This window comes from Lampris incognitus, chromosome 4 (genome assembly GCF_029633865.1).
Source record: "Lampris incognitus isolate fLamInc1 chromosome 4, fLamInc1.hap2, whole genome shotgun sequence".
Taxonomy (NCBI): Eukaryota; Metazoa; Chordata; class Actinopteri; order Lampriformes; family Lampridae; genus Lampris; species Lampris incognitus.
The window spans coordinates 49,154,526-49,171,391 of record NC_079214.1 but is presented as its reverse complement, the minus strand read 5'-3'; the positions used below and the strand labels follow the sequence as shown (position 1 = coordinate 49,171,391).

Below are 16,866 nucleotides of genomic sequence, written 5' to 3'. Positions count from 1 at the left end.
GAAACCGGTGACCTCTGGAGTTCCACAAGGTTCTGTGCTGGGCCCTGTAGTCTTTGTTGTCTATATAAATCATTTACCAATTGTGATACAAACTGATTCATACGTTTTTGTGGACGATAAAAAATATTTAGAATAATTAATAAGGACACTGATACAGCCCATCTTCAAGCAGACCTCCATAGCACAAGTAACTGGTGTGATAGGTGGCTACTGAAATTGAATCCATAAAAATGCAACCATTTACACATTGGGAAAATAAGTGCCAACTGGGTTAACTACAAAGTTGGAGATTTAATGGTTCAGCAAGTGGAAGAAGAAAAGAACATTAGTGTCGTGGTCGATAGTTCAATTGAATTTCACACACACATTTCTGAAAAAAAAAGAAAAAAAGCAAACTCTATGCTGGCGATAATTAGACGAACTTTTATAAATTTGGGTAAGGAACTAGTTTTACCATTATATAAATCCTTGTTGCCATCTCATCTTGAATTTGCAAGCTTGGTCTGGTGTCCTCATAAAGTAAAATATATAGAAAAAAATGAGAAGGTTCAGAGAAGAGTTACTAAACTAATCCCAGGTCTGATGTCATGAAGAGAGGCTAATGAATTTACAACTACCAAGTCTAGTATACAGGACACATGATTGAGAGTATATAAACTTGTACACAAAATATATGATTTCACAGATGAGCCGGTTGTTTATTTGTGGAATAACAGGTATGACTTAAGAGGGAACTCCTTAAAACTATTCCCGTTAAAGTGTCACTCTGAAAAGAGAAACAACTTCTTTACAATTTGTGCTGTAAGAGAATGAAATGAACTTCCAGAGGATGTGGTGCAGGCTCCTTCAGTTAATTCTTTTAAAAATAGATTATATAAATTTTGGTCAACAAAGGATTTTTTATACAATTATAAAGCTGAGTTGTGATCATTGTGAGTATTGTGTGACTATGATTATTTGTGAGACTAACATATTTGAGAGACTATTGTATTTATGTGATTTGATTATTTGTGAGATTATTATGATTTTAATAACTATATTGTGGTTCTTTTTTGTATGGTTGTTTGTTTTAATTTGTGGAATCAGATTTAGAGGATTTGTATCCTGTGCCAGAAAATTTTTCATTAAATTTCATTAAATAAAACTATAAGATGGGTACAATATGGAATTTTGTTTGTGATTTTTTTTTATCCACAAATACGCTATGTAATTTCATGTAATGTAATCCTCCATCGCCTGGCTGAAGACAATAACACAGAGGTTTTTGCTTGTATGGTAAGGTCTTGATACGCAGTTCAGCTAATGGATGATGGATGGATGGTAAGGTTTTGAATAAGTCCAAACTGTAGCCAGGACGAATTTTTGTGTTAATCTATCATTCAGAGTTGGCAAAGCTGTCTGCAGTTTTGATAATATTGTACTCACTTCTGATTGGTAGAGAAGACTTCAGGATCTTGATTAGCGTCATCAAAATGCCACTACCAGCAGGGCACAAGGGAAGGACTGTGAGAAGACACAAATCATTAGAAAAAACAGATTCAAACTATGCTTTTGGAATGAACAACGCAGAGTTCATCTGCTTCTTTAATAAATCCAACGTGTTACAATGGCTCTTCAGATTTCTGAAAGTGAGAGCTGTTCTCAGCTCAACACTGTGCTGTCATATCATTTATCCAGTCAGATTAATGTTGAAAAATAGGGTAAGGATTAGGGTTAGTCTAAGGCCAACGTATCGAATGTTGATCTGAGAAGCACTGCTCACTTGCAGAAATCAGCATGTGCATGTTAAATTAACAGAAGATAAACTTAATCCATTACAGAGAGGAAATGAGGACAAACAATGATGAAGATTCAAATATAGCACTTTTGTGGAGGTCATAATTTAACAGGTGGATTGCATTGTAACAAAATCGACTGAGATGGAAAAATATGAGATAGCTCTGACATTTACTGTGCATATTAATATTTCTCTTTCACACACATTGTCAACGTAAAGGGTGGGGGGGCTACGATGATTCCAAGGGCACCGGACTGACAAGGGCCCTAAAAAATACCAAAACCTAAGTCATAATGTTTTATTCCTCAGTCAATGAAGTTGTTTTTAATAGAATATTTAAGGAATACATTAATTAGATAATTAAATGAATCAAACTAGAGAAGTGCACCCAGTAGAGTGCAGATCTCTGTCAGGCATAGGTATCTCCCCTTCTGCAGTGCTTAGACTTGGTGACAAGCCACCCTTTTTTTTCTCCTTTTTTTCTTTTGCCTACTGGGAGAAGGGAAATACACGCACACACGGACAGAAAAAAACCCCAGTGTTTTTACTGCCATTATAAGACTTTTGCATAGCACCCAAGTCGATTGAAAGGGAAGTATGAAAAAGAACATTTGTTAATATCCAGTGCTCAAGCTTAAAGAATCTGCCTAATAAAACGGTTTTCAGTCTGTGGATGCACAGCCTCGTTGGCAGACCATCGCACTAAAGCGACCAAGTCTAAAATGAAACGACAGAGATCAGGCTATCATCATTTCGGGGTCAGCCCTCAGCCCTATGTTCCCTCAGCCATGTGGGTTATCTATTGAATAGGTTAGCTATTGGTTGAGTTTAGGTTAAGGTGAGTGTTGGGTTGAGGTTAGGGTTAGGTAGAAGCTGAGTTTAGATTAAGGTGGGTTAGGTTAAGTTTAGGTAAATTCAATGAAAGAGGGCTGAGGGAACATAGGGCTGAGGGAAGATAAACAACTCCTGTAGTGAATTTACAGACAAAACCCTTATTAAAGCGTTTAAATGTGTTTAACTGGCATGGTTTTCATTATATAGTAAAATGAATGAAGGCGAAAGGCTGCTCTGCTGATTGACTTTCATTCACAAACTGACGATAAGAAAACATCACTCAGCCATGGGAAATGTTTCATTGTAGCTACTGAAATGATTTCCAGCTGCAATCATTGTGAGGAAATGTCCCCCCCCCCCCAATGTAGTTCCATGGCAATGAATTTTGCTGCTCCGTTTACACTTCTTTGAAGCAGTCTGCAGTCCTGAGCTGTCAGGTTGCTAAACCACACTGTGATAAAAGCTGTCAAGACGCTCTCAATTTCGACTGTACTGAGAACACATTTTTATATACACTACCGTTCAAAAGTTTGGGATCACCCAAACAATTTTGTGTTTTCCATGAAAAGTCACACTTATTCACCACCATATGTTGTGAAATGAATAGAAAATAGAGTCAAGACATTGACAAGGTTAGAAATAATGATTTGTATTTGAAATAAGATTTTTTTTACATCAAACTTTGCTTTCGTCAAAGAATCCTCCATTTGCAGCAATTACAGCATTGCAGACCTTTGGCATTCTAGCTGTTAATTTGTTGAGGTAATCTGGAGAAATTGCACCCCACGCTTCCAGAAGCAGCTCCCACAAGTTGGATTGGTTGGATGGGCACTTCTTGCGTACCATACGGTCAAGCTGCTCCCACAACAGCTCAATGGGGTTCAGATCTGGTGACTGCGCTGGCCACTCCATTACCGATAGAATACCAGCTGCCTGCTTCTGCTCTAAATAGTTCTTGCACAATTTGGAGGTGTGTTTAGGGTCATTGTCCTGTTGTAGGATGAAATTGGCTCCAATCAAGCGCTGTCCACTGGGTATGGCATGGCGTTGCAAAATGGAGTGATAGCCTTCCTTATTCAGAATCCCTTTTACCCTGTACAAATCTCCCACCTTACCAGCACCAAAGCAACCCCAGACCATCACATTACCTCCACCATGCTTAACAGATGGCGTCAGGCATTCTTCCAGCATCTTTTCATTTGTTCTGCATCTCACAAACGTTCTTCTTTGTGATCCAAGCACCTCAAACTTGGATTCATCCGTCCACAACACTTTTTTCCAGTCTTCCTCTGTCCAATGTCTGTGTTCTTTTGCCCATCTTAATCTTTTTCTTTTATTGGTCAGTCTCAGATATGGCTTTTTCTTTGCCACTCTGCCCTGAAGCCCAGAATCCCGCAGCCGCCTCTTCACTGTAGATGTTGACACTGGTGTTTTGCGGGTACTATTTAATGAAGATGCCAGTTGGGGACCTGTGAGGCGTCTGTTTCTCAAACTAGAGACTCTAATGTACTTATCTTCTTGCTCAGTTGTGCAACGCGGCCTCCCACTTCTTTTTCTACTCTGGTTAGAGCCTGTTTGTGCTGTCCTCTGAAGGGAGTAGTACACACCGGTGTAGGAAATCTTCAATTTCTTAGCAATTTCTCGCATGGAATAGCCTTCATTTCTAAGAACAGGAATAGACTGTCGAGTTTCAGATGAAAGTTCTCTTTTTCTCATTTTGAGCGTTTAATTGACCCCACAAATGTGATGCTCCAGAAACTCAATCTGCTCAAAGGAAGGTCAGTTTTGTAGCTTCTGTAACGAGCTAAACTGTTTTCAGATGTGTGAACATGATTGCACAAGGGTTTTCTAATCATCAATTAGCCTTCTGAGCCAATGAGCAAACACATTGTACCATTAGAACACTGGAGTGATAGTTGCTTGAAATGGGCCTCTATACACCTATGTAGATATTGCACCAAAAACCAGACATTTGCAGCTAGAATAGTCATTTACCACATTAGCAATGTATAGAGTGTATTTCTTTAAAGTTAAGACTAGTTTAAAGTTATCTTCATTGAACAGTACAGTCCTTTTCCTTCAAAAATATGGACATTTCAATGTGATCCCAAACTTTTGAACGGTAGTGTATATATATAACTTTGTTAAAAGAAACACTCTCAATGGTAGGGAAAGTGCTCATCAAAGAAGGAGCAAAATAAGTCAGTGAGTCAAGTAAATTCTTTATGAGACTGTCTCATAAAGAATTTACTTGACTCACTGGATTATATATATACACACACACACACACACACACACACACACACGTGTATACATACGTGTGTACACACACACACACATATACAGTGCATCCGGAAAGTATTCACACCCCTTCACTTTCCCCACATTTTGTTATGTTACAGCCTTATTCCAAAATGGATTAAATTCCTTTTTTTTCTAATCAATCTACACACAATACCCCATAATGACAAAGTGAAAAAGATTTTGTAGAAATTTTTGCAAATTTATTAAAAATAAAAAACTGACATATTGCATGTATACATAAGTATTCACAACCTTCGCTATGACACTCAAAATTGAGCTCAGGTTCATCCTGTTTCCACTGATCATCCTTGAGATGTTTCTACATCTTGATTGCAGTCCACCGGTAGTAAATTCAATTGATTGGACGTGATTTGGAAAGGCACACACCTGTCTATATAAGGTCCCACTGTTGACAGTGCATGTCAGAGCAGAAACCAAGCCATGAAGTCAAAGGAATTGTCTGTGGACGTCCGAGATGGGAGAACCTTCCAGAAGGACAACCATCTCTGCAGCACTCCACCAATCAGGCCTTTATGGTAGAGTGGCCAGACGGAAGCCTCTGCTCAGTAAAAGGCACATGACAGCCCGCTTGCAGTTTGCCAGAAAGCACCTAAAGGACTCTCAGACCATGAGAAACAAGATTCTCTGGTCTGATGAAACCAAGATTGAACTCTTTTGCCTGAATGCCAAACATCACGTCTGGAGGAAACCAGGCACCTCTCATCACCTTGCTAATACCATCCCTACAGTGAAGCATGGTGGTGGCAGCATCATGCCGTGGGGATTTTTTCTGGCAGCAGGAACTGGGACACTAATCAGGATTGAGGGAAAGATGAATGGAGCAAAGTACAGAGAGATCCTAGATGAAAATCTGCTCCAGAATGCTCAGGACCTCAGACTGGGGTGAAAGTTTACCTTTCAACACGACAACGACCCTAAGCACACAGCCAAGACAATGAAGGAGTGGCTCCGCGACAAGTCTGTGAATGTCCTTGAGTGGCCCAGCCCGAGCCCAGACTTGAACCCCATTGAACATCTCTGGAAAGACCTGAAAATAGCCGTGCAGCGACGCTCCCCATCTAACCTTACAGAGCTCGAGAGGATCTGCAGAGAAGAATGGGAGAAATACCCCAAATATAGGTGTACCAAGCTTGTAGCTTCATACCCAAGAAGACTTGAGGCTGTAATCGCTGCCAACGGGGCCTCAACCAAGTACTGAGTAAAGGGTGTGAATACTTATGTACATGCAATATTTCAGTTTTTTATTTTTAATAAATTTGCAAAAAATTTCTACAAAACCTTTTTCACTTTTTCGTTATGGGGTATTGTGTGTAGATTGATGAGAAAAAAAAAGAATTTAATCCATTTTGGAATAAGGCTGTAACATAACAAAATGTGGGGAAAAGTGAAGGGGTGTAAATACTTTCCGGATGCACTGTACATATAACTGTATAATTATGGGGATTGAACCCTTATGCCTGGTTAGACTACATGACATTTCAACCTGTAACCCTTCGATCACAGAACGTTTAATCAGTTCATTGGGGCACAACGTTTATTGACAGAAATGTTTCATCACTCATCTAAGTGACCTCTTTAGTCTCAACTGACTGCAGGTATCCCCACCCTTATATACAATACAGTGGTATAATGACCGAAAACAACGATCAGTCTCATATGCAAACTGTAGTGACCATTAACTAGAGTTATAATGGCCATGTGTACTATTCACAGAGGATTTGGGAATAGTTAAAATCACAGCATTGTAACATGGTGATGGTGATTACCTTACCTGGATTATTGAGCATACATAAAAACATTTTGTAACCCTTTGATTCATGTTCATTCTCCATTTCAATTTTTCTGCAAATACAAATACTAAAAATGAAGAGGAAAAAAAGGAAACTGGGCAAATGAGACAAGGAAATCCCTCAATAATAATGTGTCAATAATATGTCAGCACAAAATAAGAAAGTAGAGAATAAATAGATGTCAAACATAGACTGAGCTAAAACACAGATCAGATCACATTAAACCCATCACAGCAGGCAAAACTGTATATTAAAAAAAAACAATAATATTAAAGCCATTGATCTATTTCAAATTCATTTACTACTGCACTTTCAAGATGCCCAAATTTGAATATTTGCTGTCAGCAGGCAAGTGTTTAAAAGTACGTTTTAATACATCGCTTCAAAACTACACCCTCACAAGTCGGCCTCTATGTTTAACATAGTTTACGTGTGTGGGAAAATGTTATGTATCTCCAGATGGGGACAGATAGAGCGTGATGTTGAGGCGTATAAGGCGTGCACAAGGCATGGATTATGCAAATCCATATCACAAGTCAGTGACTATCGACAGTATAAAAGAGAACGGAGGACCTGTGGCAAACCAAGCTGAAAATATGGCCTTCCTCTGGATCGTCTCCTGCCTCGCCTTCATTGGTGCTGCCTATGGTGAGTTTGATCAAAGTTTGCCTTGACCTTCTGCGATAGTTTAAATCAACAAAATACATATTATAAAGCATAATGTTTTATTATCATCTCCTTTTGACGCTTAATCAAGATATTACAATTATTCTAATGTAGTTTCTTCATAAACCATCATAAACCTGATTAATCTGGACACTTGGTGTCCAGCTCAATCAGTCCTTCTGAGATGTTTTTGAATTTAAATACAGATATTTGATTAAACTGCATTGTCTTCACAGCATAAAAATCAAGCATTCAATAAATGTCACAAATTTACACACTGATATATTCAAGAATAGTATCAATATATTTTAAATCTATTAATGAGAAAATATGAGAGATGAAAAGCACAATCTGTAAAAATCTGACCGTTGGTCCATCTAACTTTTCTGTCTGCATACCTACCTGCATTCAACTTGTGATGATGTTTGAGAGTATGTCTTTTTGTTTTGTTTTGTTTTTTTGCATTGCTGTATGTAGAAATGAATTATGACAACCTAGTAAACAATTAAACATATTTGTTTCCCCCTATCAGGCTGTGGCAACCCAGCCATCCCTCCAGTCATCACTGGTTACTCCCGTATTGTCAACGGTGAGGAGGCTGTGCCCCACTCCTGGCCCTGGCAGGTCTCCCTCCAGGTGAGTTCACAATTCAAGACTGACATATGTAAAGAGACATATAAAGGAGCTGTACACCAGCACACATATTCTGTATGAGACCATTATCCCAAGTCTATTATTCTGTATTGCATGAATTTGGGTGATCTCATTTATGGTCAAGATTAACTTTCATTATTCCCCTTGGGACATTGCATGCTGTGTCATTGTGTAAATGCTAACCAAACATCATTAAGTTTGAAAATTCAAGGCCTTGTAAAGTGTATGGGCACTGCAAAACCCCAAAATAAACCCCTACTCTCATGAATAAAGGCTTTTCATTATTCTGTGTTATATACTAGGATTACTCTGGTTTCCACTTCTGCGGTGGCTCTCTGATCAATGAGAACTGGGTTGTGACTGCTGCCCACTGCAATGTCAAGTAAGTTCAGCTTCTGCTACACCAGTCAAATAAAAAAAAATAAATATTCAATGCAACATACACAAACCCCCAATATAAAGCTTATTTTCATTGTGAGTCACTAGGTATAAAATAATTTGATGAATTCCTAACATTATATTTGCTAATCAATGTGAATTTGAATTCGAGTGTATTGCAATGACTGAGTGTTTTTACAAACACTAATGGCTACATGTAAAATAGCCATTTTCTCTGAACTAAATTGAAAAGCTGAACTTAACTGAAAAATGCTGCAATAGTCAACTCAGCTAAATGGGACTGAATTGCATTAGAATGAAGTTAACTGGAATGAACAGAATTGGTGTAATTTGGTTTAATTCACTGAATTTACTGAATTGAACAGAAATCAAATTCTCATTCCAATGATCTGAAATGGTTTTAGTTGAATTTATTAAAACTGAGTAAAAAATTTTAAATGATTTTTTTAGAACCTCTCACCGTGTGATCCTGGGTGAGCATGATCGCACCTCCAATGCTGAGGACATCCAGGTTATGAGGATCGGCAAGGTACAACACTACATCTGTTGTGTACATCAACTTTACGGGAAATTGTTGTGCTGTCTATACCGTACAATGCTGTCCCTCTGATCACACTATTGGTTGCTTGTGAAGTCATTGAGCACCACTGTCTCCTCCTCTAAAGGTGTTCAAGCACCCCCGCTACAACGGATTCACCATCAACAACGACATCCTGCTGATCAAGCTGGCCAGCCCTGCTAAGATGGGCATGCGTGTGTCCCCTGTGTGTGTGGCTGAGACCGGAGACAACTACCCTGGAGGCATGAAGTGTGTGACCACCGGCTGGGGCCTGACCCGCCACAATGGTAAGGAAATACCAAACAAACTCTCTCTAAAAAAAAAAACCCACTTACTAGTCATGTTTCGATCTAACATTCAAATACAGTTCAGTAATGAAATGTTACAAAAAAGCAATTAGAGGTACGTTTCCATCAGATCTGTTTAAGGGAATAAAACCCTGAATGTGGGCCTACGTGTCCTACATCACACGTCCATACTTCCACACCAACAAAAATTATGGCCAATTTCAGGTTAAGAAACAGCTGATCATGTGATTAGCATTTCTTTTCTTTTTTCATTTGGCAAATGCAAATTTATTGCAATCTATCATGTTTCTTTTGATAGAATAAAAGGTTTATGTATCTCAAGCGAGTTGAAACAACAAAATTCGCAGAAAACTCCAACTCCTGCCCTCTGGTAGGCGCTACAGAGCACTGTATGCCAAAACATCCAGACAATAACAGTTCCTTTCCGCAGGCTGTCACCCTGATGAACACTTAACATTATCAAAATAAATCTAAGCGTGATGAACATATTGTATGTTGTATACATGCACATTTTGTCATGTCCACCTACATCATGTAATATAATTAACCTGCTAACATATTTATACGACCATCTTTGCACCCTGCACCATTGCCTTACTGTTTCACCTGTATATAGTCATTCCTTGTATATATATAACTAAAGATTGTTGTGTTGTTATTCTATGTAAATACAGTGAGAGCCACTAAACTGGAGTCAAATTCAGTGTATGTTTAAACACACATGGCCAAATAAAGATGATTCTAATTGATTCTGAAAAACACTTGGATGTAAACATGGTTACTGATCCCTCTCATTCTTCCCAATGAAGGGGTTCATCAGGGAACTTTCTCGGGTTTCCTTTTGGTTGCTAACAAATAACTTGAGAGATCCAAATTTTCCCAAAACATTCTTCCTTTATCTATTTATTCACTAAGGTTGGTGCCTCATGTGGATTTGAAAATATATTTTTAATTGCTGTTATGTATTTTAAGAAGTGACAGTGAGATTAATTATCACAATAAGCTGAGCACCCCCCACCCCCCCAAAAAAAGACCATTTGAGGGAATTTTTTTTTTTTAGTATTTACATACACCCAATTAAACAGAGTCAAATCTCAGCTGACAGATGTTTTCAATTTTCAGCTCCTGACACCCCCGCCCTGCTGCAGCAGGCTTCCCTCCCCCTGCTGACCAATGAGCAGTGCAAGCGTTATTGGGGCAACAAGATCTCCAACCTGATGATCTGCGCTGGAGCCTCCGGTGCCTCTTCCTGCATGGTGGGTCACCTTAGGCAATAGGCGGTCATTTTTTTTCAGTGATTTAGTCTCACTTTGTGGGGAAATCAGGTGTCAGTCCATTTACTTTGCCTTGTTTTAGGTTGTGGTTGTATTTAATTTGCAGTAAACATATTATATAGACAATGTTTTACACCAATGAGAAAAACTGTGCAAAAAAAGAGGAAAAGTGAAATTTAAAAAAAACTCTGAAGGCTGAGAAAAACAACTCACCCCAAAAGGGGAAAAAGGATAAATAGAGATAGAAATGAAGATAACTGAAAAAATGTCTTTTAAAACGAAATGGGTTCTGATGTGTGACAGGATAATGACAACATAGGAAACTTGGACCAGGCTAATAACATTATACCTTACCTTTCACGCCTGTCTAACATTTGTCACTTTCATTGCCTATCGCATTAATGGGCTTTTAAATTGCTGTAAGTGCAGTAAGTCAGTTAGTTGTACTATGGCTGGACATTAAGCATTTCACTGACAAGAAAATGGGCTCTGCGTAATTACAAGCAACACAAGTAGAAAACCCATCCACTGTCTTTAAAGGTGATTTTGTTTTTCTTTCCAAGAACAACATGTGCATTGCAGCAGTCATTGAATCTCAACTCCAGTCATCAGTTTCACTGTTCACTGTTTTGATACTGGGTGGCTGTTTGCTGTATTTCAGGGTGACTCTGGTGGTCCTCTGGTGTGCCAGAAGGCTGGTGCCTGGACTCTGGTTGGTATCGTGTCCTGGGGCAGTGGAAACTGCACCCCCACCATGCCCGGCGTGTACGCCCGCGTCACTGAGCTGCGTGCCTGGATGGACCAGACCATCGCCTCCAACTAAATCCATCCTCATGACTCTTTTCAGTTTCATTTATGATCAATAAAACAAGTAACTCTCAAAAATAAGCATCTCTCTGGGTTTCCTGTGTGACTAAATGACATATTAATGGAATAGGGGGGCATCTTTAAAGTGTTAACGTTTTGGAGAACGTCAAAGTGTGGCCTGACCCAACAGACAGTAATGCAAATTCAAGTCCCAGCACAAACTAATCAGATAACCATATCAGATTATAAAAAAAAATAAATCACATAAAACGGAGACAAACTTGATCGTAAGCTTGTCTCTGTTAAACCACAGCATGTCTGTAAATCTCCACCTTTACAGAGCATTATGTGTCTATATACAAATGCAGATCAACTCGATAACAACATGCATGAATTTATTGTCGTTTGAAAGTATTCCCATTTTTTCGTAGTATAAGAATCCCTGAAGTTAAGTCCAAAAATCAGAAGCATGAAATGAGCCCAGAAGAATTTAATTTGGATTGTATAGAATGTTAAAATTTATTTTCAAGGAATGTAGACAAAGATATAGGTAGAGGTTTACTGCTTTATATTCATAAATCATTAGAAGTTAAAGAAATTGCATTAGCGACAGAGTTTCAAGAGAATATTTTTGTGGTGATCAAATGCAATACCCAAGAGTTTTTTTTATGGTGGGTTTAATTTATAGGTCTGTTAGGGGTACAGAAACTAACAATGACAATATTTTGGTTCTAATGGAAGAGGTGTCAACTAGAAAGTACTTACATAAGTTAATTATGGGTGATTTTAATTTGCCAAATATAGACTGGAATTTTAATGATGCAAAGGGGGATAATCTTGCATCACTAGATAATAAGTTTCTGGACTGTATTCACAATGCATTGCTGTTTCAACATGTACAAGAACCAACAAAGTGGCAAGGTGATGACACACCACGTGTTGGCTCTTATAGTTACAAATTAAGATAAAATGATAAATGACATTCAGTAGTTAGGCCCTTTAGGTAAAAGTGATCATTGTGTCATATTGTTTAAGGTAATTTGTTACACAAAACGGTAAGAAATTGAATTACAAGAAAAACTTACATCAAGCGGAATTTTGAGGAAGCATGTAGAGAATTGGAAGTCTTTTACTGGACACAAAAACCTGTCTAATTATGATGTTGAACACAAATGGAGATTAATAAAGGATAAGTTGAAAGAAATAGAAGATAAGTATGTACCAAACAGTAAAACCAGGTCCCAGAATAAAAAGCATAAATTTCCCTTGGACGGTATTACAAAATGGAAAATTGTAGAAAAAAATATTCGGTAACACTTTAGTATGGGGAACGTAGTCACCATTAATTAGGTGCTTATTAGCATGCAAATTAGCAACATATTGGCTGTTAATTGGTCATTATTACATACTCATTAATGCCTTATTCTGCATGGCCTTATTATACAACCAGTAAGCCATTAACTATGAGTTTTCCCTCTATAACCTCAGAATTATTGCTTATTAGTAGTACCATCTCAATATGCTTTGCTTAGTATGGACTTTATAAGGTGGTAGTACCACAAGAACAGTTATTCTCCCTTACTAACACTTAATGAATATGGTCTGTTCTTACATAACAAAACACAAAACTACAAGTGTTAATAGTGTTAAATTACTGTAAATTAAGTTTTTGTTACCTAGAATATGTTCCCCATATTAAAGTGACATCTTGATCATTACTAATTCACTAGTAATTACGTTTTTTTTTTGTTCCCCATACTAAAGTGTTACCAAATATTCTTGCGAGAAGGGCAATAAGAAGTAAAAAAAAACCCAGAGGTACAACAGCAATATCGAAGAGTTAGAAACTTTGTGAGAACAAGAACATGTTATTTGAGAAAGCGATATGAAGATGACTTAGCAAGACAATCTAAGATGAAACCAAAGATTATCTGGAATTGTATTAATAAGAGGACAAAAATTAAGACATCAGTAGGAGACTTATATACTAATCGGAAGGATACAAACTCCCCAAAATCAGATAAATATATTGAAAAAGCAGAAATACTGTCAGATTATTTCAGCATTGTATTTGTGATCAAAACTGAAGGGCACATACCTGAATTGCCAGGAGCTGAAGTTCAGCAAACAGAATGTTTTATAATAACTTCTGAAGATATAAAACAGGTTCTACATGATACTAACATCCATAAATCACCAGGGCCAGATGCGATACACCCTAGGATCTTAAAGGAATTGGCTAGTGTGATTACTGAACCTCTAACAATTCTGTATAATAAATCATTAGAATAATCAACTTTACACTGTGACTGGAAAGAGGCACATATCAGTGCCATTTTCTAAAAAGAAAACATTTCACTAGCAGGAAATTACAGGCCAGTTAGTCTGACATCTGTAGCATGTAAGACAATGGAAGAACTAATCAGGACATATATTGTTGACCATATGAAGTCTAACAGACTTTTTAGTAACAAGCAGTATGGATTTATATCTGGCCGATTGACTACACTTCAGCTTCTCACCGTTGATAAGTGGTCAGCAGCTTTGGATAGAGGGGAGTCAGCTGATTGCATATACTAGATGGACTTTCAAAAAGCTTTTGATAAAATTCTTAATGAAAGACTGCTGTCAAAATTAAAATTCTATGGCATAGATGACAGAGTTACAAGCTGGATACAGGATTTTTTACATAATAGGAAACAGCAGGTGGTGGTAAATGGGGCCACTTCAAAATGGAAACCGGTGACCTCTGGAGTTCCACAAGGTTCTGCGTTGGGGCCTGTAGTCTTTGTTGTCTATATAAATTATTTACCAAGTGTGATACAAGCTGATTCATTCACTTTTGCGGACGATAAAAAAAATATTTAGAATAATTAATAAGGACACTGATACAGCCCATCTTCAAGCAGATCTCCATAGCATGAGTAACTGGTGTGAAAGGTGGCTACTGAAATTGAATACAGAAAAATGCAACCATTTACACATTGGGAAAATAAGTGCCAACTGGGTTAACTACAAAGTTGGAGATTTAATGGTTCAGCAAGTGAAAGAAGAAAAGAACATTAGTGTCGTGGTCGATAGTTCAATTGAATTTCACACACACATTCCTGAAAAAAAAAAAGAAAACTCTATGCTGACGATAATTAAACGAACTTTTCTAAATTTGGGTAAGGAAATAGTTTTACCATTATAAAAATCATTGGTGCGATCTAATCTTGAATTTGCAAGCTTTGTCTGGTGTCCTTATAAAGTAAAATATATAGAAAAAAATGAGAAGGTTCAGAGAAGAGTTACTAAACTAATCCCAGGTCTGAAAGAGATGTCATATGAAGAGAGGTTAAGAAATTTACAACTACCAACTCTAATATACAGGAGACATGATTAAGAGTATATAAGCTTGTACACAAAATATATGATTTCACAGATGAGCCTGTTGTTTATTTGTGGAATAACAGGTATGAGTTAAGAGGGAACTCCTTAAAACTATTCCCGTTGAAGTGTCACTCTGAAAAGAGAAACAATTTCTTTACAATTTGTGCTGTAAGAGCATGAAACAAACTTCCAGAGGATGTGGTGCAGGCTCCTTCAGTTAATTCTTTTAAAAATAGATTATATAAATTTTGGTCAACAAAGGACTTTTTATACAATTATAAAGCTGAGTTGTGATCATTGTGAGTATTGTGTGACTATTTGTGAGACTAACATATTTGAGAGACTATTGTATTTATGTGATTTGATTATTTGTGAGATTATGATTTTAATAACTATATTGTGGTTCTTTTTTGTATGGTTGTTTGTTTTAATTTGTCGAGTCTGGTGTAGAGGATTTGTATCCTGTACCAGAAAATTTTTCATTAAATTTCATTAAATAAAACTATAAGATGGGTACAATTTGGAATTTTGTTTGCCATTTATTGATCTACAAATATGTTATGTAATTTCATGTAATGCAATCCTCCATCGCCTGGCTGAAGACAATAACACAGTGGTTTTTGCTTGTATGGTAAGGTCGTGATACGTGGTTCAGCTAATGGATGGTGGATGGATGGTAAGGTTTTGAATAAGGCCAAACTGTAGACAGGGCTAATTTTTGTGTTAATCTATCATTCAGGGTTGGCAAATCTGTCTGCAGTCTTGATAATATTGTTGTCACTTCTGATTGGTAGAGAAGACTTAAGGATCTTGATTAGCATCATCAAAATGCCACTACCAGCTGGGCACAAGGAAAAGACTGCGAGAAGTCTTAATAAAAAACAGATTCAAACTATGCTTTTGGAATGAACAACGCAGAATTCATCTGCTTCTTTAATAAATCCAACATGTTACAATGGCTCTTCAGATTTCTGAAAGTGAGAGCTGTTCTCAGCTCAACACTGTGCTGTCATATCATTTGGCCAGTCAGATTAATGTTGAAAAATAGGGTAAGGATTAGGGTTAGTCTAAGGCAAATGTATCGAATGTTGATCTGAGAAGCACTGCTCACTTGCAGAAATCAGCATGTGCATGTTAAATTAACAGAAGATAAACTTAATCCATTACAGAGAGGAAATGAGGACAAACAATGATGAAGATTCAAATATAGCAGTTTTGTGGAGGTCACAATTTAACAGGTGGATTGCATTGTAACAAAATCGACTGAGATGGAAAAATATGAGATAGCTCTGACATTTACTGTGCATATTAATATTTCTCTTTCACACACATTGTCAACGTAAAGGGTAGGGGGGCTACAATGATTCCAAGGACCCCGGACTGACAGGGGCCCTAAAAAATACCAAAACATAAGTCAAAATGTTTTATTCCTCAGTCAATGAAGTTGTTTTTAATAGAATATTTAAAAGAATACATTGATTAAATTAATTAAATGAATTAAACTAGAGAAGTGCACCCAGTAGAGTGCAGATCTCTGTCAGGCATAGGTATCTCCCCTTCTGCAGTGCTTAGACTTGGTGACAAGCCACCCTTTCTTTTTCTTTGTTTTTCCTTTTTTCTTTTGCCTACTGGGAGAAGAGAAATACACGCACACACGGACAGAAAAACCCCCCAGTGTTTTTACTGCCATTATAAAACTTTTTCATAGCACCCAAGTCGATTGAAAGGGAAGTATGAAAAAGAAAATTTGTTAATATCCAGTGCTCAAGCTTAAAGAATCTACCTAATAAAAAGGTTTTCAGTGTGTGGAATCACAGCTTCCTTGGCAGACCATCGCACTAAAGCGACCAAGTCTAAAATGAAATGACAGAGATCAGGCTATCATCATTTCGAGGTTAGCCCTCAGCCCTATGTTCCCTCAGCCCTGTGGGTTATCGATTGAATAGGTTAGCTATTGGTTAAGGTTAGGTTAAGGTAAGTGTTGGGTTGAGGTTAGGGATAGGTAGAAGCTGAGGTTAGATTAAGGTAGGTTATGTTAAGTTTAGGTAAATTTAATGAAATAGGGTTGAGGGAACATAGGCCTGAGGGAACATAAACATGC

The 16,866-nt window shown here is 37.6% G+C and overlaps 1 protein-coding gene across 1 annotated transcript; it reads left to right on the top strand.

Moving 5' to 3' along the window:
- Positions 1-7,322: 7,322 nt before the first annotated feature.
- LOC130111393 (chymotrypsin A-like) lies at positions 7,323-11,409 on the top strand. Its single transcript, XM_056278569.1, has 7 exons — positions 7,323-7,374; positions 7,925-8,028; positions 8,349-8,428; positions 8,896-8,974; positions 9,111-9,291; positions 10,435-10,568; positions 11,248-11,409. Exons 1-7 carry the CDS (start codon positions 7,323-7,325, stop codon positions 11,407-11,409), a joined length of 792 nt encoding a protein of 263 aa, XP_056134544.1.
- The last annotated feature ends 5,457 nt before the right edge of the window (positions 11,410-16,866 follow it).

Coding starts and splice junctions, on each gene's coding strand:
- LOC130111393 (XM_056278569.1), top strand. CDS start 7,323: ATGGCCTTCCTCTGGATCGTCTCCTGCCTCGCCTTCATTGGTGCTGCC. Junction 7,375..7,924: donor CTTCATTGGTGCTGCCTATG/GTGAGTTTGATC, acceptor TCCCCCTATCAG/GCTGTGGCAACCCAGCCATC. Junction 8,029..8,348: donor CCTGGCAGGTCTCCCTCCAG/GTGAGTTCACAA, acceptor GTTATATACTAG/GATTACTCTGGTTTCCACTT.